The sequence below is a fragment of the Diplotaxodon limnothrissa genome, linkage group LG3, assembly GCF_057381915.1.
Source record: "Diplotaxodon limnothrissa isolate DT_005_m linkage group LG3, D_limnothrissa_male_GT1.1, whole genome shotgun sequence".
In the NCBI taxonomy this organism is placed as follows: Eukaryota; Metazoa; Chordata; class Actinopteri; order Cichliformes; family Cichlidae; genus Diplotaxodon; species Diplotaxodon limnothrissa.
The window spans coordinates 55,301,508-55,323,273 of record NC_140598.1 but is presented as its reverse complement, the minus strand read 5'-3'; the positions used below and the strand labels follow the sequence as shown (position 1 = coordinate 55,323,273).

General features: G+C 42.2%; 1 protein-coding gene across 6 annotated transcripts in view; it reads right to left on the bottom strand.

Moving 5' to 3' along the window:
* Positions 1-20,410, bottom strand: part of LOC146636633 (RNA-binding protein with multiple splicing-like) — a 41,015-nt gene extending 20,605 nt beyond the window's left edge. For 5 of the 6 annotated variants that reach the window (XR_014905439.1, XR_014905441.1, XR_014905442.1 and 2 more), the window contains exons 1-4: positions 19,914-20,410; positions 6,617-6,694; positions 5,863-5,901; positions 2,743-2,805 (exon numbers count right to left, since the gene is read on the bottom strand). Coding sequence is in view for 2 of the 6 variants with exons in the window: in XM_085349615.1 (XP_085205741.1) it covers positions 2,743-2,805; positions 5,863-5,901; positions 6,617-6,694; positions 19,914-19,976 (243 nt within the window). In the remaining 4 variants the exon portion in view is untranslated. The remainder of the gene's footprint in view (positions 1-2,742; positions 2,806-5,862; positions 5,902-6,616; positions 6,695-19,913) is intronic. The other variant, XR_014905440.1, reaches the window with a different exon arrangement.
* Between the last annotated feature and the right edge of the window lie 1,356 nt (positions 20,411-21,766).

Below are 21,766 nucleotides of genomic sequence, written 5' to 3'. Positions count from 1 at the left end.
GATGTTACTCTCAATGTTTTTGGCGTATTTCAGGAGGACGCTGCTAATAAAGTTACACAATTACACAGTGAATTCGCGTTTATTATTATATTTATAAAATACCAAAGTTTTTGTCTTGGCAGTATAATTTTATTCTGTTGTATTTATTCACGACACCTCAAAGGCCGCTCCGTGAAAATACTGTCTGACTACTGTCTGACATTAAACTGGTCCGTGGCGCAGAAAAGATCGGGGACTGCTGCATTAATCAAAATCTGAGTTCTGCCATATCTGATATTCAGGGGTGCTTGAATTATGTTTTCATTATTATATGCAGTTGTGTTGAGGAATAATATTTCCTCAACACAACTGCATATAATCAGATTTATTGTTGTGATTAAATCAAGTTCATTTTCACAGCTACTATAACTTCTACATGCATGTTGTTGAATAGTAGACAGGTTGTTGTGGCACAGACAGAATACTGGAACCATGGATATTTCAGTTCTTGCATTTGGTTTCAACTTATCTTAAATTTCGACCGTTTACATATTTAAAATGTTTTTTTCCTCACATACTGCTCCCAGTCGAAATATAAGCACAGACAAGCTGTTTATAACGTTCTTATCTGTCTTTTGCTTTCCTGGAAGGTTTAGTGAAGTGAAATTAGCGCATGATCAGCATATGATGACGCTTTATGATGTTAAAAATGCAACAGCTAATACCTTGGTTTGGCAACCGTGCATTAAAGAGGCTGACCAAATAAATAAGTCTGCTCATCAGTGAAGCGATGATGTTATAAATAATAGGGAGCGACTGACAGACGTGCCGCCTTGTGCCTTTAAGTAGTGACGAAGCAGACTAATTTAGCCCACAGAACTTATTAGATAACGCGTACAGTTTCCATTGCTGCACTTCCTGTCTTGTTATCTGTTGTTTAGCTTGATCTGGAATTGTCACTTTGTACAGTACAATTTACTGCTGAAATCTTGGCGTGACGAGAGCGTTTTCATTTGTTTAGCCTTTGAAGCTGCTTATTCTGAGCGACACATGCAATGGGAAATCAGAACTTGATGACACAAACCTGGCTGGCGCATGATGTCATTTACAACACAAGCAGACAAGCCACAAAGCCCTCACTCTGTTCCCCACTGAATGCAGTGTAATTTAATACCATGACATCAAATACCCTGACATACGTCAGGCATCACCGCTTAGAGTGAGCCAAACATTTTGGCGAATTCTTGAGATGCCACTGCTCACGACAGGCCAAAGGAAAAAGCTGCCCTGCCATCAGATCTTCATCAAACATCTCCACATATGGGGATTAAAAAAACAACAGGAATGTGGCATCGTCAAAGTTGCTATTCATTTACTCCGCTTGGACACATTTTTACCAGGAACTATAAACGCCCTGAAATTAACCTCATTTGATTGCCTGTAAACGATACAGAAAAGCACGAAGGTCAGATCAGCGGAGGAGAAAAGCAGCCAGGAGTGCAAGTTCTTGGCAGCAAACGAGAACTTGCACTCATCCCTGCAGGCTCGGGCGAAGCAAGGCTGAAACAAGCGAGGGATGACTCTTCTCATGAAGGGGAGGGAATTAACTGGGATTGCCTCGGCTCAGCGCACTCGCGGCTTCTGCCAGTAGAGGCTGCAGAGGTGTAATAAGCTACATGGCAATAATGAGGCCCGAGCACACCTCTGCTTGAAATGTGTTGGAATATCTACCTCGAAATGTCTTTTTATAGCACCTTCTCCATGTAGAGCTTTGATTCTGACTGTTGGAGGTAATTCAGTTTTTTGTTTTCGAGGCTCACAGCTTGGAGGGAATATAAGAGAGCTACTATGATAGGAAACAAATCCCCAAATTCTCCCACAGTTTTCTGCGTCTTGCCCATATTTCAATATGCAGATGGATGTTTGCAGAATCTGGCTTGTCTCCATATGACCCCCCGGGACGTAGCTTTCCCTGAAAAACAAGAGCAGCGTTGAATTCTCAGCCCCACTGAGCCCTTCTACGGAAACAGTCTCGCTGTTGTTGGCTCATAATAAGATGATAATTTTTATCCTTTGTTCAACTCTCTGCTCTACCTTTGACGAGCACCGATATCTCGACATCTGAGAAAGCTGACACACCGCTCGCGCTGTCACGGTCCCACTTAAGAGGAGGGCCGTTAAAGTGATCCGCTGCCTTGATAAAGACATCAACAAAAACTTAAGAGGCAATCGGAGGAGGGCGGTGCATGGTGAAGACAAAAACAACAATGGAAAAACAAAGGTGTAGGAGACAGGCGGCGTTCATTACCGTCCGTCTACACTTTGTTTCAAGAGAGTCGAATAAAAACCGCGTGAGAAGATGAGCTCTGTTTTGTGTTAGAGTCTGCCTCATCAAGGCTTTCTACTGAGCCACATTCTGAAATACGAGAGATTAAAATTAAACCCTAGATCAATATCTTCTATTTTTATGTGGAAGAACAGCTAATTTTCTTCTGACCTTGCAGGATCTCTCGCAGAGCTTAAAGTAAAAAAAAAAAGACTTTATTTACTCAAACAGAAACATTCAGACACACGCTATTTTAGAGCAGCTGTGATATATTTGCCTTCGCTGCTTCACTTTTCAGCTTTTTCCTCATGTGATAGAAAACGCTTTTCCCCCGCTTTCAAATACATTTGCACTAAAGGCAGTAAAAAAAAAAAAAGATGAGATTTCATGAGAAACACTAGAGCTGAGCTGGAGCACAACGAGGGCATGACACTTACGTTCAAGGCATTCTTAGCAGCCTCCGCCTCTGATCGACTGTCAAAACTGACAAACCCCACTGGCTGGGGAGACAAGGAGACAGAACAAAAGAAAGAAACATGGTTTAAGGCAGAAAACTGAGTTGGCATTTCTGTCTGAGTGACAAAGACATGTTTTTATATATATATATATATATATTTTAACATCTTAGCATACCCCACCCCCTACCTCTCTGCCTCCCTCTCCCTCTCTCCTGTTTATAAAACCATTGCGACAGAGCGGGAAGGGGGAGGGGGAGGGCGATTGGAGGCTGGACGCACTTTCATTGTAGAGTTCATCATTCGGCTCCCCTTTGCCCAAATACGGGCAATGCAGGAGTGAGAACAAGCATGTAAGAGTTTAGTGTGAGACAGGCAGAGAAGGGAGTAAAAGCTGAAAAAGGAGAAGAAGATAGAAAGGGAGGGGGGGGGGGGGGGGGAATTTCAAGGGTTAAAGGTGAAAATGAAAGCAAGTGGGGCAACGGGTAGAAAAAGTTGGGGGGTTTTTTCTTAAAGACCTCCTCAAACAGGCCTGTCAGTGCAGCATTTTCTCATTCGCATCTGTTTCACCCACACTTGTTTTATATTCCAGCGACATCGCTTCAAAGCCAGTAGTAAAGGTGAGGAGAAATAAAACAGGAAAAAAAACACACACTCACAGGGGTGTAGGTGCGGCTGCAGGATTTCTGACTGCAGATATGAACAGAAAATACATATTTTTGTCTTGTATGTGGATGGGGACGTTGGGAGAAGGTGGTGGTGGTGGAGGTGGTGGTGGGGGAGAGATTGCAGAAAACTCTAAACATGTTATTCCCATGGGGTCACACTGCTGCGTGTGATCTGGAAAAGCAGTCTAGGGTTATGGGAATTCTGAAGAAGTGCAGTGGAGGAGGAGGAGGAGGATGTGGAGGAAAAGAAAACCCCCGAAAAGTAACACAAAAAGAAAAGAAAGACTAAGTGAAGACGTCAGGAGGAGGAAGCATAACAGGAATATAAATAGAAAGGCTCTGAGATCAGGCTTTTGCTATATATGGACATGGCTGGGAGTTCTTGGACTGGAAGAGAGAGACGGAGATCGATTGATTTGCGTGGCCATTGTCATTAACATTAACAAGGAGGAGAGCTGCTCCAAACAAACCCTGAGGAAATGGGGGGCAGCACTTTGTCTTAACATAAGCATCGGTTCACAGCAGTTCTCTCGCTGAAGATGCCACTTAGGCTGGAGAAACATCGCTCCGAGTCACAGTTTAATCACAAAGGTAAAACAGGTTGTGAATTCCATCATAGTCTAAAAGCCAAATATTCTCCAGGGGCTGAAAATTAAGCTAGTGCAGTTTCTCTAGTGACCACTTGAGGCTGCCAACAAAAGCGAGTCAATCCCCATAGACTCTCATGTTAAAATGTCCTACTAAACAGCATTAAATAGCATCTTACAGCAAGCTGTTCAAGTCTCGGTTCATAGTTTCTTCCTTCATAACAACTATATCATACATGATGTTTTTAATAATTGATCCGTCTCGATAGGGTAAGGCTGAAACTCAGGGGAGAGGCTGCTTCGACTGGCAGGTGTCCCAAAACAGGTAGCTGCAGCTTGGCTAACTTAGGTGGAACTATCTGACAAACAACACAGTCTGCTGTGAACAACACCAAAACAACAAAAGTATCGAGCCACACCTTTTAATCTTTGAATTCGGCCACTTTCAGGCCCACTGCCACACGTGTATAAACCTTGACTGTAAGAAAATAACTGGCAACAAAATCACCAAACAAGTGAGAAGAACCGTTAATGCTAAATTAGACTTCAATCATAGATACATACATTAGAATGAGTTTTTCTGAATGCACGCAATAGCAGTGAAACAAAAAGAGAGAGCCTAAAGCTTTCCTTTGTACTTGGTTTCAGGAATAGTTTTAAGGTATTACACTCAGCAAGTTCAACCCAAATCGCTTTAAACCCTTCTAATGAGCATGTCATGTCTTTATGAGAAACAGTGTAAAGTGGCAACAAGTAAGCTGACATGAAGCTAAATTGCTCCACTCTGGACGTGGACACCTGCCAGCTGGGCTCATTTTCAGTCCCGCAACCCTGGAGGCAAAACTCAACCATCAGTGCTGCTCTTGTCAAAACGCTCACTTTGACACCTCGAAACTCTTTCCCCGTCTCTCTTCCTCGTCCTCACACAGCCCACCAGTCAACTCGCTGTAACTACAAGCACTACATCCGACTGCCAAAGGCAAGTTGGTGCAACACTTTTCCCCTCCTATCGTTCTCCCTCCCCCCGGAAACCTTTGTTATTTGTTATTTTCTTTTCTATTAAAGGCACTTCCTGCTAATCCTTCTTTCTCAACAAGCTAAACACACAAAGAGAGAAGAAAAAGATGCAAAGGTGTCGATGAGCAAGAAGTTGTTAGGGTCCCTGGGTCGTTGACCCAGTGTTTTTGTGTTTTTGGTTCTTTGATTTTGTTATTTCATTATATTCTAGCTTTGCTTTATGGGTTTTAGGATTATTCTTAGTTTAGGTTCTCTGGGTGGGGTTTGGTTAGTTTTAGTGTTCTGGTTTTCTGTCTGTGTTCCATGTTGCTGTCTCCCCTTTCTGCTGTATCCCCACATCCAGTCAGTGTCTCTGTTCCCTTTGTTATAGTGCCTGCCCGTGAGTCTGTTATGTTTCCTGTTTTACTTTGAAAGTCCATATGTGATGTTAATATGTCTGGTTTTGCTTCCTCTTGTCTCGTTAGGCCTGATTTGCCCCAGCTGTGTTTCCCTCCTGTTACCCATTCCCTGATTGCTCCCTCTGTGTATTTTAGCCCTGTGTTTCTTAGTGTCTGTGTTGCGATCTACCGTTTACTTTGCTGTGTGTTTTGTCATTTTTCTAGTTTAAGTTTGTTTTGAGTTTTTCCAGTCATGTTATATTTTGAGTCTTAAATTAAAGCCTTTTTGAGTTCACGTCTGTCTCCGGAGTCTGCACCTTGGGTCCTATTCCTGCTTGCACACAGCCTCACCTAACAGAAGTAATGTGGACAGTAACAGTGTGACCAGAGACTGACCGGCTTCATTCAGGAGTTTCTTTGAACACAACACAGATCCAAGACTTGTTAGCATACCTGTTTAGAAGTGAGCTTTATCAAGGAGCCTTCATAGCCCTGAAAAAAACAGAAAACAAAATGTCAGAAATACACATAACAAAGCAAAAATTCAACTTTAGTGGCTAAAAAGCTGCAAAACACGCAGGCTGCTTACACTTACAAAAGCTTTTTTGCTAAATTACTAAAAAATGTTGGCATGTTGGGGTCACGGAGGACTAAGCTTGGCAGTTTCACAGGTCACGGCGCTCTTATGAAGACCATATGGACTAGATTGTTGTGTCTTACCTGATTAAGCAAGATTTACTGCTTTCAACACTCGTGATGCAAACCATTTACTCAGAGCACATACCATGAACATTGCTTAAGTGAGCGATTAGATGCATTAATCACTTAAACAGCGCTGCTGCTGCTGCTGCACCATTAAGGCGCGTTAGTCTTGGTCGATAGTTCAAAAAGCTTGCAACATCTACATGTATTCACCTGAACTAAACTCTGGGGGTCTGTGTTCTTGCAACAAAGTTGGAGCTTCTGAGGTGAAGCAAACAGCTTTGTTTTTGTTTCGCAGGCATTGAGCCATTTTTCCATGAGACATAAGCTTCTCATGGATCAAGATGTGATTGAACGTCGGCTTTAAGAACACAGACACTTGAACCTCGCGGGAGAGTTTCCATTGCCGTTTATTTCATCACCATTAATGGAGGTCCCATTGACTGCTGGAAAGTAAGCTGCTAAGAATAGCAGCAGGCCATCCATTTAAAACATACAAACATACCTTAAATGGTCTGAAGAGGAGATAGAGCTCCCGCGGTTTAATATCCAGTGGTAGCCCACTGACAAATAGTGTTCGGACCTGAGGAAGACACGAGAGAGACAAAGATCATGTATTTTTCATTAACCTCCACCAGTTATAAATAGCTACATTGCCTTTCTGACAATGACAACAGATGAGGTTAGGAGGAAAAAGAACAATGAGCATGAGTTAAACAGTTACCGAGGCTGGCTTTACACTGAAAGATAAACTTTTTAAATCCAGATACGGGTATCTTTCAGCTCTGCAAACACACTAAGACACACAGTGCGTTCTACAGTAAGAGCATTGTGTTCTCCTGTGTAATCTACAATCTGCTGTGTTTTATGGTAACCCTCCCTCGCAGCTCTAGCCTCTGTTTTACATTTGAACTTTTCAACTTGAAACTTGAGCTGGCATTGCTGGGGAATTATAATGTAAATGTTAGCTACAACAGACTAAATGGAAATGTAATTGTTGTGGTCCACAGCCCATAGTCAGGGTGCAAAATAAGAATAACTACAAAAGTGCTTTCAGGGAAGGACGGGGTTCTTATGTTATTACATGCGATGATGATGAGGAGGAAATGCACGCAGCGTGATCGCTGGAGGTGTGCTGAAGGTAAAACTTTTTAAAGCTTTTCATTTCAAGTGTGGAATCTCTAGTGTTTTTTAGGGTTTTTTTAGAGGATACAAAGTGCATAAACCCCCTAAGTGTCAAACCTTAGATGATAAAAAATAGTTAGGTGACGTCAAAGAAAGAGATACCAGACATGCTTGAGTGGGGGTTAACTCACCTGCACAGAGACTAGCAATAAATCTGGAAGTTACACAAGAAGTTTGGTACTGCTGTCAGATCTGTATAATATATGTAAAGCAAACCTAAGCAGCAAGTTAGCTTAGCTTAGCATTAAGACTAGAAACACAGAGTACAACCTACTATGTGTTTGTCTGCAGATTAGGTTATTAATACTTCTGAAGCCGCTATATTGATCTCGTTTCTTCTAAATGCTTTGCATGGCTTGACTCTTGTTCAGTTTGTAAGCATGCTAAAACATACCAACGAGTCCAATATTGATTTCCTTGCATTCCTTTCACAAGTTAAATGTTTAGTATGATAAGGTGAGCACCTCACCAAGGCCTCAGTCACACAGGCCTTTGCTCGCTGACAGAACATTTAACTAAACAATACTTCGTAGAGATTTCCTTCCTTTCAAGATTCATGAATAATTAATACCATCCTGGTTTGGCAAAACAATAACAGGAGTTACCTTAAGTTAATTAGTCAGGCTCGCTATACATATCAATTATCCCTGACATGGAAACAGTATTGATCGAATGGTTGGGTGACAGATGCATTTGTTCCACATTATTGTTCAAAATAATATTTCTAGTGACGCAGAAGGGGTGTAAAAGCACAAATCCTTCAGTTATGCAATCGGCAACCTGGCTACCAGATCTAAAAAACAGATGAATACAGCAGTAGCCCTGTAACACACATTAGCCCCAGCCGCAACATTTATGAAACGCAGAGCAACACTATAGGATGCAGATGCTGGGATGCCCCACCACAGCCCGTGAACGCAGATCCCGTTACACTCTGGAAGCAGCAAAACAGTGAAAGTTCTGTTAGTTGCATGTAATTGTAGACACATCTGCCCTTAATGAAGGGTCAGTCCAGGAGATGTTACACATCTGTCTCCTATTAATGCAACAGCTGTACTTTTGCTTTTAACCTCCATCAAGCTTTACAAAACAACAAGCAAACAAGAGAAAGAACTCCCTATTCTAATAAAATGTTACAAAATTAACTGGCTCATACGGGGAATAATGGGTACTTTTAAAACTGTTTAATTGATTGAATGACATCATCGGCCAATACTGGCCTGTTGTGAATGTATTGGTATAGGTTATTTTTCTAATATATATATATATATATATATATATATATATATATATATATATATGTGTGTGTGCCAGCATGCAATCTAAGAAAACAAATCAATCCTGACTCATACCTGGAACTTTCACCGAATGAAAGATCTTGGTTCAGGAAGACAAATGCTTCAGCGCACAGAAGACAATACAATCAAACAATGCAAACACACACCCCTGCAAACGTCACAACATCCCACAGCATGATACTGTAATCTGATTCTGTACAGGGCCCAGTTTAGAATAAAACTGTAGCTATGCAATTACACAGAGTATATTCAAAGCTCCCAGATTCATTAGATAGTGGATTCACAACTCAGGGGACAAAGGAACTGCTGAACTCACACGGCACCTCATTCCCACATGTAACCTGATACGCAACAGTGAAGCCAAAGGCAGAGCAACACACAAACAAAGGAGCTTAGCAACTAGGAGAGCGAGAGCTGGCGAGTGCCAAACCACCCATCCATCCGGAAGAAGAAAAAAAAGAGAAAAATCTCACCTCAGCGACTTTCTCACCTTTGCTCTTATCTTATCTGAGCTGAGCTGAACCCTGCAGGGCCGTCACTGCGCTCTGTCTCTGGCAGTTCTGTTTAAGTAAACTCAATTGAAGGTCTCCTTATATGGAGTTACATGGGAACAAAGAGTCAGAAAAGGATGGTATCAATCAGACACAAGCAAGGTCAGTCTCTGACAGCTGTTGAGGCTGATAAAACTAATAATGCCGTAGTAAAAAAAAAAAGTGCTGTAAAAATAGAAATGGTGCTCAAGTTCTAAAAATCTAAAAAGAATAAGAAAAACTCTTTGAGATGAAGACAGATAAGTCAAAAGAAAGACACCAAAGCTTTCAGATTTGAAATCTCTATCAGGGACGGTGTTTGTTTTCTCTGTCAGCTTTGCCGTTACAGTGAGCATTACTCTGCACACGACCGCAAAAATAGATGCCAAATTCATCCCAAGTGAACGACGTCGGGCTTTCGCACCGACGCGGTTAAGACGACAGATTTATACGACGCTCTTTTTAGGAGTTGTAATTTTACTCTAGGTGGAAAAAAGCCAAGAGTGAACGTCAGAATTGCACACGTTAAGAAAATCTTAGTCGTCTAACCCTTCCTTGCCAAGCTTCCTAAGATCTTATCTGTGATTTAAGTCCTGTCTTCAGCCTTGATAATAGCCACTTAGGAGCTGGATGTGATGCACGAGTAAGACAAACACAATGACTCCTGTGCACACTCGGAACAAAAGGACATTCTTGGCTGTCTTGAACCTCATTCCTGAGACTTCCTGACGTCAGCTGTTATGATATATGATCATTTTTTCCGGTGTGTGTGTGTCCAGCGTGGAGCTGGCTGCACACACGCTGGATACAGGATGATTCACAGGTAAATCTATCAGCTGCTCTCTTCTTCAGACATCTGCTGCTGATTATAATATCAGTCTATATTTATGCCTCTATCAGGTTGGCTTAAAAGAAAGAAATAAATAAAGGGAGGGAGCTGTAAAGATGCTCCCACCAGGTAAAGTGAGACATCAAACTTTCATGATGCAGTAAACTAAAGCGAAGGTCAAGCCGGAGGTTGAGCAGATTGTGCAGATTTGTAAAAAAAAGCAAAGACAAACCTTCGGCCGCTGTTTTATTGGGTCTGTTTTTATTGGTTCCCCGTGAGTCACATACCTATATTTCCATAGTGCTGAGTGGCCTGGTTTAAGCCTTTGAATCGCTGACCATTTATGGCGTGCTCAAACACTATCACGCAGGCAGGTTTCGATCAAAAACAGCAGTCCCTACCTACCACAAGCCAGCTGAGTACTTCCCAGCCGGCGTGCCAGTGCAGTTCCCTGGCAACGCCTTAGCGGTGCACAGCAGAGTGCAGAGCCCCAGGCCAAAAACATCAGATTCTATTAAGGCCACTTCTGCAGCAAGTCCTAGGGGATCTGTGCACCTCTAATCAGAGATCTTTGACTCAACAAGCACCGGGTGAGGTCATCACCCTATTGATATGCTATCATTGCCGTTGTTGCATCCTATGGATGGAGGGAGGAGCCTGTGCTCATAATAAGACTCAAGTGCTGTGTTGAAGAGGAAATCTGTTTTGTTGTTGTTGTGGGTTCAATCATTATTTCACTATGATTTGAAAGTCTTTCAGCTGGCACTAGTATTTCAGCATCAATCTATGACAAGTATCAAGGCTAGCTGGATCTCTGTGAGATGTCAGAAAACAGTAACACAATGAAATCACGATTTCCTAGATCATACGTCAACATCTGCATGTCCCTTATTGAAACAACAAAGATATACTGTATCTGTGTCTTTGTATATGAAACTGGGAGATCTGGATGGTCGAGTCAGGTTATTCAGATTTATTATTTCTGTTAACAGTGCCATGCATTGGGTTAAGCCCCAAATAAATACTTTATATTTTGCTACTCTCAAAGAATTTTCACTTTGCTTATATTCCATAAAATAAAGATGGGCATCTCAAGAAAAGATCACTGCTCACCCGACCCCAAATTACTCTGAAATAACAATTTATTGGAGACTTGTGGCATCCTAGCTTGCATTTGGCAGATCTTGCACTGGACTTCATTTTTGTTTATTTTCTGGTGGCGATCCACGCAGAACTCTGTAACAAACTCGGGGAGCATTTGCATTTTTTCTACTGTTAGTCTAATCTCACACACAGTTTTACTCTACTAAGTAGTTAATAGTTAAACTGCTGTTGGAAAACAATGGAAATACACACTTTAAGACATGAACTAGGTTCTTTTTGATGATTTATGGAGTTTTCAAATATTAGGAAATCATAAAAATAATCAAACCTTTGCACACAAGTTTTTTGAATCAATAGTAATAATAAGAAGAATGTTTTCGTATGACTGAACCAACAAAAGGCCTCAGACGTACTTCCACCAAACAGCCACAATTTTATGCAGATTTAATCACCAAAGCCACATCTGACACCACAGCTGTTTCACAGCCATAACCATGACTGAAGGCAACACCAGTCGAAATGTGTACAAATGAACGTCAAATTTTCTCCAGTGAAGACGCTGCCGTTACGAAGAGGCCCGATTTGTCTAAGTGGACAACCCCGTAACGTATTAATGTGTCATTTCTATTCAGCTTACGTTGTAGACTGTTAAATTTGTTACAGCAATTGCCTGAAATGCCTCATTATATCCGGCTGCACTATGTGGCTCTCTCACATATTTGCCCTGACTTTAATTGAGTGCTTTTTTGACCGCTCGTTCTGGCTGAAATGAGGGACGCGACCTTGGTGCAATGTGAGAAGATTACTATGTGTTTCGTTCTCCCTCCCTGCGCGTGTGCGCGTGCGCGCTCGACAGCCAAGTTAATAAACGGAGGTCCTTCGAGCCAGAAGTGGCAGGACACGGCTCTAACCTTGAGGAGAGGGTACAATAGCATAACGTAGCAAGTGTGCATGCAACAGTGAGGCGAGTACCTGCACATGAAATAATAAAAGAAGAAGGAGAAGAAGAGAAAAAAAAAAGCTCAGAGGAAATGTTTCATTGCCCGTCCACCACGCGGCTTGCTTTCAAATCCACCCGAGTCCTTGTTCTCTGTGACCGAGCTAAAAAAAAATCAAAGTGAACCCGTAAGCCCACGTGAGCACAGGGCAGGTTGAGTTTTCTTGCATCAGATGAGCACGGCGTGATTAAAACCCAGCCCGACTGACAGACTCCCACACCCCCTGAACTGTCACTGCTCCGGCTTGACATCACTCTCCATCATCCTCACAAGTTTTTCCTCTTCATCTTCTATCAGGGAATGTGAGGAGTGAGCGACCGCAGGCCCGGGAGGTGTCAAACAACCATTAATGGATGACTCGGTTTTGCCTCTTAATCGCCAGGGTTCAACGGGTCAAGTTTCACATTTGGGGTCGGAGGTCGCAGATTAGCCCGGGGTTACTGTGCACGTCTGGGGTCAACTGTGAGACTGAGCACACTCCTAACGGCTTTGTTTTTCCTCTGTCTCTCTCTCTTACTCCCACAAGTGCTTTGGACGAGCACTTCCTGCTCAGTAAGGGTCTGTAAATGTTCCAACAGGTTAACCTTTAAAAGACATTTAAAACAAACGGCCTAGGAAAAGCGAGCAGGCGCCCGCTTCAGTTTTTCCTTCTTTTGCTCTTTTCTTCCTCCCACCATAACACTTCCACTAGCTTTTAATCTAACTTAGAAAATAACCTCTTCTCTTGATCATGCACAGATGTCTTTTATTTCTCATCAACCCAACAAACGACCCATTCAAAGAGTTCATCAAAAGTCTTTCATACAAACGCCATTCTCGTCTTTCCCTTTGTTATCTGATGACACTCGCTGAATGGACTTTAAATTCCTAAGTGCTCATTAACGTGAACTAATCTCCGCATCAGCCTTTCCCGGACTTCCTTTGTTGTCGCCTACCCAACAAGGATACCTTAGACTGTTTAGTGTTGTGGTTGGTTGGGTGGGTAGAGGGTTAAAGCGTCTTGCGCAAGCGGAGGAACAAAAAACAACAGGAGGATACTCAGTCATCCTCGGCGTCACCATGAAGAAATCCTAGCCTGCTGCTAACAAGTCGTTTCCTTTATGCGTTGCAGCTGTTTCTTTTGGTTTGTCATTGATGGCACTAAGTGATCCCATATTTTCATCTGCAAATAATGACTGCTTTTTATCCATCCGTCCATCCATACAGCTTCAGCATTTTTGGTGCAATTCATTGTTTTGAGAATCAAAGGTCAAAAAAGGAAGGCATGATTGCAGAATATTACCCTATAATAAAAACCACAGCAGCTTTTCTTAAATCTTTCAGCAACTCTTTACAATTTTTTAAGCATTTGGACAACACAAAGGGTTTGGACGTGTCAGATATTGGCCACTAACACCGGTAAATGGTTTTAACCAACCAACAGAGAATGTTAAAGACTCATATAGGCTTTCTAAGACTGATACCAGTGATTTAAAATTATAATATAATAGATGATTTCTTTTCTTTCAGGTACATTAAACAAACAGATTTCCATATTATGTGTAGTTATTTATGAGTATTTACTAATTACTCACAAGTAGGGCAGTTGCAGAGCGCCCTGTAAAGGACAAACTATGCAACATCAGCACTCATAACATGGTTGAACTGTGTTTCTACTTTTTCTTTTTTCATCACTATTATAAATGTCAGTGCTAATATTACTGGCAAATAACTACTATTGGCCAATAATATTGGCCTGCCAATAATCAGTCAGGCTGTTGTACATGGCATCTTATTTTCCAAGATGGTCAAACCAACAGGGCCACGGTGTTATCAGCCAATGCAGATATTTAGCTGATATCTTGGGGATATCTAGTAAAAACACACAAAATCCCAAACATAATTAGTTTGCTAGCATACACAACAAAACAAATAATACATTTTAGAATCTAGAACTAGAAAAATACCATTATTAATTATTAGATAAGTCATTATGTATTATATTACATTATATTATATTATATTATATTATATTATATTACAGTAAATTCTGAAGTCCTACAGTCAGCAGCTTTACTGTGACAAGAGAAAAAGCTAGTTTGCTATGGGTAACATTTTCTCTAGTTTTTTCAGGTCTGACCTTGGATTGCTAATTCTTGCTGGTCAGCCAAAGGGCGGCTGGCACGCAGCTGCATAGTCAGACTGGCACGTTTCTCCCTGGCTAGATTGTGTCTTTAAGGCTCTTCCATGTCCATAAATGGTCCCTATGTTCAGAGATCTCTGCGTCAAGAGTCCATGGCCCTGAGAAGGGATAAGGAGTTTGTCTGGTGGGACTAAATTGGGTGCACGGGAGGGGGGGTAAAAAGAACGGAGAGCTATGAAAGTGCAGAAGAAGAGAGAAATTATAAACAGTTACTGGGGTGGAGGGAGGGAATGTGGGAGGAAATGAAAAGAGTACGATAAGGAGGTAGCAAGGGAAGAAAAAGGGTGGGACATAGAAAAGGACGGAGGGAAGGAAACAGAGGGGAAGGGAGATAAAACTGTAGAGAGGGAGCAGGAGAGGAGGTGGGGGGGCTGGTGGCTGGGCACAAAATAAAGAAAAAATGTAATGCGCTGGGCCACCATGTGCTGCCAGCCTTGGCATTGGTTGTACCAGTCTCTGGAACTCTAGTGAGGGTATCAAATGCCATTCTTGACTTAATTTTCATCATCGGCAACCCCTCGCGGCCTGTGAAGGAAACAGACCACTGCCTTCAGGATAGAAAGGTTTCATCCCAGCATAAAGGTGATCACTCAGAACAACTTTGCATCGATTGGGAACGACCCTTCCTTTTAAACTGGATCAAAACCATTCCAGCAAAATGCGACCTACTGCAGAAAAAGCACTGGACGGCCTCATCGTACGGCCCTAATTACTTTTGTTTCCCTTTAATTTATCGAACACCTGAGCTGAGACAATGTGGAGAGCATAAAAGGAGAGCGAAGGCAGGTGCAAAGAGACAAAGATGGGATACTGTATACAATAAGGCAGATAATTATAGCTCATGAGTAAGCAATATTAATCAGAGGTGACAGATGAAGTGCATAAACACAGTATTACCAAGCAGAACAAAATGGCTGGCGCTGTCTAGGAAAAAAGCGCACGCTTCCTTCCGCTGTGCAGCATGTGATTTATTTCAAAGCAAGTGACAGGTAAGGTTTTTAAAGAGGAGTAATATACATATAGAGGTATGTATAATTATCCACCTGGATACAGTTATTATCTCTGACTTTTGTCTTTTCCCCTCACATCTGTTTTTCAGGCTCTTTTGCCAGCCGGCTGCTCCTGACGCTGAGCCTTGTTGTTGTCTTTTCAAATACCTCTTGTCGCGCAGCTGACAAACGGCTAAGATAAGATGACAATTCCCTTGGCGCTTTTATAAATAAACGCCAAACTATCAGACGGGTAGATAGAGCAGGGTTTTACTGCTTGCCTGAGCCTGTATAGGGATTTTTTATCGTGTATATGTCTATATATCTGTCTGACATAGGCTACTTCACAGACAATCCTTTGGATGTTTTTTCCCTATCATGGCCACTTTACCCTCTATACTCCCCTCTGGTCATGCTTCTTGTCATAGAGAGTTAATATATCCTTGTGCCCTTTTCATAGATACATGCACATGTACAGACCACACACATGCCCACGCCACCGCGCTTACAGACTGGCACCGGCCTTCATCCGCTTCACCGTGCTTCTCCAGCAGCGTAGCTCCCCACCTACATCTCTTCATGGAAAAGGTCACGGTGGCCACATGACCTGCTATTTGAAGAGGACCTGCTAGATACCCAAAGCAGGCCAAGCACAATCCAATTACACCCCAGGGAGATACGCCACATTTGCTGAACTCTGCTTGAGTGATATTCGGTTTCTCTTCGGGCACTTGTAAAGATCCACTTAAATGTTTATGATCAGCTGGGAACAAGAATCAACAGATGTCTGACAAGTTTCATACTTCTGCTGCCTTTGGAGTGTTACATCCGGGGGAGAGACAGCTCCGCTTTCATGTAAACTACGATTTCGAGTAAGAGACTGTTTCACCTTGTGGAGGAACAAATAAAAAGAGGGATGTTCTGTGCTCAGTCATTTGTCAAAAGGCAAGAGGTTGGCTGGTGGACCTCCAAGTTTGGTGTGGGGAGATTCAACTTAAGTAAATACACTTTAGCTGGAGGGCAACTGACATCAAAGAGGTGAAAGGTCAATCTTCATTGGGTGAATCGGTCAGCTACAAAGCATTCCATGTAGTCATACATACACCTTTTCTCTCTGTAGTGAACTGCCTACCAAGTGCTAGAAAATCCAGGCGAAAGATCCCCATCAGACCCCAGAGCCAAAGGTTACGTGTAACAAAGAGAGGATTTTGTCTCATAAACTGTCTATAAGTCCAAACATGGTCCTTTCTCAGTAACAGAAGACCAGAAGACTTTATTCAGTTAATAGCCTTAATTACTAACAGATAATCAGTGTTGCAAATCACTAAAATGTGCTCATTGTGCTTACATGTGGTTTTCAAATAGGGTTGCACACAAATAACTGCCTCACTTCAGTAAATAACATGCCATTTGTCAGTATAAAGATTTTTTGCATTGCCTAAATGCTCAAAAACATCAATTAATAAAGATTTAGTAACGTCTCCAGAAAATTTCACAGTCACTGGATTCCAACTTCTATTTATTTTCCCAGCAATCAGGTATCCGACTGATCAATAAATCAGCTAATCGTTTATAAACTGATGGGATTAATTTGAGGTGAACTGGGTTGTTTCTTCAGTGTGCCCCCGTTGTCATGGACCGTCTCCTTCCTGATAACACATCTGGAATTAATCACTTGAACTCGGGGTTTTCTGAGTACACTCCACATCGCTGCCGCCGCCGCGGTCAAGACTACAGAAAAAACACGCTAGGCCGATCTATTAAAAGCATCTTCGAGTCAAGCTTTGGAAAACCCGCTCCAGGTGTCTTGTCCATACAAGGTCTGGAAACCGGACCTCGTTCAAACTCTTATCTTTTGACATTCACCAATAAGGCGACGGCGTGTCGCCTCGGCAGCATCGGCGAAGTGAAGTGCCACAGTATGCGAAAGCATCCAGAACACCTGATAATGTCGCTTATCAGAGCGGCTCATGAGATTAGATGCTGCCAGGCCCCCGAAACCTGCATACCTTGCCTGCAACAAGACCATGTTTGGTGAGCGGCGGTCCGCAGAAGATAAACATTAAGCATCGTCGAGCTTTCGTGTACACAGACGACGGCATGCGGGGTTGAGCAATGAAGCGGGCACGAGGAGCCGAGCTCGCTGCGGTGCTTTACCGGTGCGAATCAGTGATCCATTGAGTCACATACTACACTGCCCAAGAGGAGGGGCGGAGAGCTGCTGCTGCTCAGCATGTGAGAGTCATACCAGCAAGGCTGTTAAACTTTGGCTCTCTTGAGGTTATAGTTTATGGTTACCTCTGTGGTGCTGTTGCTGGCATTTTTATGCTTTCTGCATCAAGTGAAGGGACATTTGTGCAGACCAGACTTTCATGCAAACCCCCCCAAGACAAGTCAAACTAAGTCAAAGCGTGAATTAGTCTGAGTACATCCGCACGGGCCTGCAAAAAGCTTGAATATGTATCTGCGCTTGTGACAAACTCCCTGCTCCTCTGCATGCAACACACACCGTTCCACAAAAGATAAAGTGGTGCTGTCTGACCTTAACGTTAATTCACCCAAGTAAATGTAAGTCCCTGCCGGTCTGGATGGCTTCCAAACATTTCCAAAACTATTAGATCTCTCTGGCTATTAGTCTCCTTTTAAGGTCTCTGTCTGCCTGCCTTTTACACAACCTGCACCTCATCTCTGAGCTTATGGACATCACAGAATTTTTAATAGCTGGGTAGAAGTTTGAAGCCTTGTGTCTTTGGCGAACTACAGCTGCAGCTAACACAGCTTATTTCCTCGTAGACCTATCCTGCAGTTGAGATCTTTGAATAATCTGACGTCCTCATTTAACTGTTTGGTCTTACAAAAATGATCCGTAAGCGGCGTGACTGTAACCGAGTGTCACGAAAGCAAAAAGAAAAGAAGCAAATCCTCACATTTTGAAAGCTTTCGTGCTTTAATATGATCAGTCGCTCATGAGAATGAGCAACTAAACATTTCAGCTACAAAAAGCTTGTGTCGATAGTAACAGATCAAGTGCTTTTCTTGTGTTTTGCCCTATTTTGGTTTAATTATAGCTGTGTTGTGCTCAACTTAATTCAAAACAGGCAGGTGCTTAAGAAGGTGCTTTAGACAAAAAACTCAAGTATTTCTCTGGCGTCAGCTTCTGAAATGTGAGTATTTGCCACTTATGAGACTTTTAATTGGACATATTTGCAGTTTGTACAGTTAGATGGTCATACACAGACATCTTTTGGTGCTGAGTAGTCATCTTTCTTTTGTTGAATATGTTCATTTTACACGGAGTAGTTGTTTTTTATTAGATTCAATAACAAGAATACCCTCAGGGCCGTGTACTGGTTACAGAGCCCTACTTGACTGACGTGTTGTTAGTAAAAGGAGAAGGTGACACAAGCTTTAAACTCAAACTCCCTAACCTCAAGAAATCAGCTCTTTGGTCTTTACCTCATCTGTGTGGTGCTACAGCAGTTCCCCCGCATCCATAGCAACCTCAACAGTGGACCAAATATGGTATTACAGCAGGCTGGCTACATCTCACTATTCAGTTACAAAGTGTCTAACGCTACACTGAGACCTAATCAAATTGCTCCAAGAGAAATATCTGATATAATCTGATACACCTTCCTTACATCACTCGACTGCGGATGTGCAGAGCTCTGAAATAACAAGTCTGTCATTTGAAGAGAGATTCATCTGAGCCAAAGAAAATCGCCTCATGCAAGGAGAGCCGTTACAGGCTTATTTACCAAAGAGGAGATATTGTTGGGCCGGATTGTGCAATGTTTACAGAGGAGAAAGGGAAGAAATGAGGCTATTATAGAGATAGAGAGGAAAACATACTTTGAGAACACGTTAAATGGATTTCCACCAAATGTTTTTCTTTCTTTCTTTTTTTTTTGGGGGGGGGGGGGGGGGGGGTAAACAAAGCCATTCTGTTTGTGTTTAGATGTAATTAGAAGAAGCTATTCTTGCTCCACTGTAATGCAGTGGGCTCTCTGTTACAGCCTGCTATTACCTACATGTTGCAGCGGCAGTTGTTTCAACTTCAATTGCTCCCTCAGCTTCAGTGAAAACTAATTCGCCCTGGCTCTGAATTCCCTTTACTACTGCTTTCCAGTGCTGTGTGAAGTCTGGCTTTATTGTACAGTAAGACACAGCTAGCAATGCCGTAGCACAGCCAGGAAAAACACAATCCTGACTTCAAAGTTATTCGAGACTTGCTAGTTAGTGATTCATCAGTGCTTCGTGCCCTTCCCTGTTCTTGCTGCTGTTTTTAAATTAAAAAAAAAAATGACGGCTAACTTCAACAAGGCTACAATACAATTTAAAGAAAAGTAGAGGAGAGACGTAAAAGTGAAGACAGGTGAAGAATTCAGTGCAATAACAGCGCATTACCTGCAGGAAACCGGTGATAGATGCTGTTATGAGCGAACCATACAGTCGGTCTAATAATGTAAACAGCAACACTGGAAACTTTTATGAGGTAAAACCAGATTACGGCACAGAAAACAAACAAACCAGCATACGAGCTACACCTCAATGAATACAGGAGTGGAGGAAAAGAAGCAGTCGCTGTTAGCATGACTCGGTTTTTATTAAGGATGTCATTACGGGTCAAGGAGCCACCCACAGTATCACAGACAGACGCTCGAGCACCTCGGGCTCGCATACGTACCTCCTCCTCGTGGTTGGTGAATTCACTCGGCTCGTTTTCTTTCTCGGGTTTGTTGTTATTCATTCTGAGCGGGACTCTTTCTCACTTTCACTCGGACGGCTCTTCTTTTCTTTCCTTGTTTCCCCCTCCTCCTCTTCTCTCGCTCTCTCTGAATCTGCTTCGCGCTGCGCTTCTTCTCCAGGACCCACAAATTCAAAGCACCCTCCAACAGTCCGCGCGCGAGCCCGCTGTCCCCCTACTGACCCGAACTTCCCACTAATTTGGCCACATCAATGATGACGGATAAACCTCATTAATTTTATATATATATATATGTACATATATATAATTACAATAATTCGCTGCGGCTGATGTTGCTGTTGAGTTGGATATTCCTCGGCATTCTCTGGAAAGCCTTACTTTTCGTCTTTTTTTAATTAGTATTATTTTTCCAGAGCCTCTTGCTGTTGCTGTTCCCCAAATGAAATACAGTAATGTTCACCGGACCGCGCCGCGAGCAAACTTCTCTACCCATCTCCTGCGTGCGGCAGGGGAGGGGAGGAAGAAAGGGAGGCGGAGAGCGGAGGGGAGGGAGGGGTTTGGTGTTGGTTGGGTGGGATGCACCCTCTGCTCGGCTTTATCAAGATTTATCAAGTGCTGCAGGAGCTTCAGTGGAAAATCTGTACCAATCACCCTTTGGACCACATGAATGTTATATCTGTCACCACAGCACATATTCTTATATGTCCTGGTTTTATTCTTTGTTTTGTTTTTCATCAGCTGCTCTGGGCCTTTATTACACGTGCATGTTCTTATAGTGTGTGTTTCTTATATATTTACTCAATGTCAGAGGTGTCAAACTCATTTTACATTGTGGACCACGTACAGCTAACTTTGATCTAAAGCTCCTCTTCCTGTCAGCCTATAGAAGTTTAACCACACATTTAACCCCACTTTTGTTTTAATAAAAGAAAAAGAAATATGTGAAAAAATAAAAATTACACAAAAGGTTCTGTTAGCTACGTAAGAAATGTGGTTATGTTTGTATTTATTTCTTTGTTTGTTTGTTTTTACTGTGAAAAAAACATAGGAACTTGAACCAGATTGGAGTCTTTGGTGGATCTGTTCTGGCCCCTGGGCTTTATGTTTGACACATCTGCTGTATGTTTAAGTTGTGATATTTTATATGAAACCAATTAAGCATAAAGCCAGGAAAAAGTAGAACTATTCCCTTCAAATGAATCTAAATTGAAAAACTGATTTTCCTCACATTGTGTATAAAGAATATTTTTTTCAAAAGTCTTTCGTTTGGTAATGTCCAGACCTTTATTAGACCTCTTGAGAACATTCATAAACAAAGTATGGACACAGTTAAAAACACAGTCAAAGTATCTGGGGAAATCACAGACTGTATATAAAAGATGGCATCAAACACTGTGACATCACACTTTGGTTCGTCGGCTTTTGTTATGAAGCATAATCCTCCACTGCAAAACATGAACAAGGTTTACAAAATAGTCTTAATTTATTATTCAATATGAAGTGAAGCGGGTGACTTAGCCTATAAACTCAGAGGTCAGAGCAGAAAGCTGTTTTCTGATAAACGTGTGTATGACAGGAAGTCTTTTTGCAACTACAGCTATCACCACCTGGCTTCTTTCAATAGAAAGCAGATTTAACTTTCTGCACTGGCTTCATTTGTCAGAGACAGAAGCTACATTCATGTTTATGGGTGCAGCCACAGGTTGTAAGGGATTAATCACATGGACACAGGTACTTGTTAATTAGTCCAAAAATAACATACAAAAGGCTGTACAATTAAGATAATCCACACTATCACTGGATAAATGTATAAAAAATGCTCCAAAGGCTCT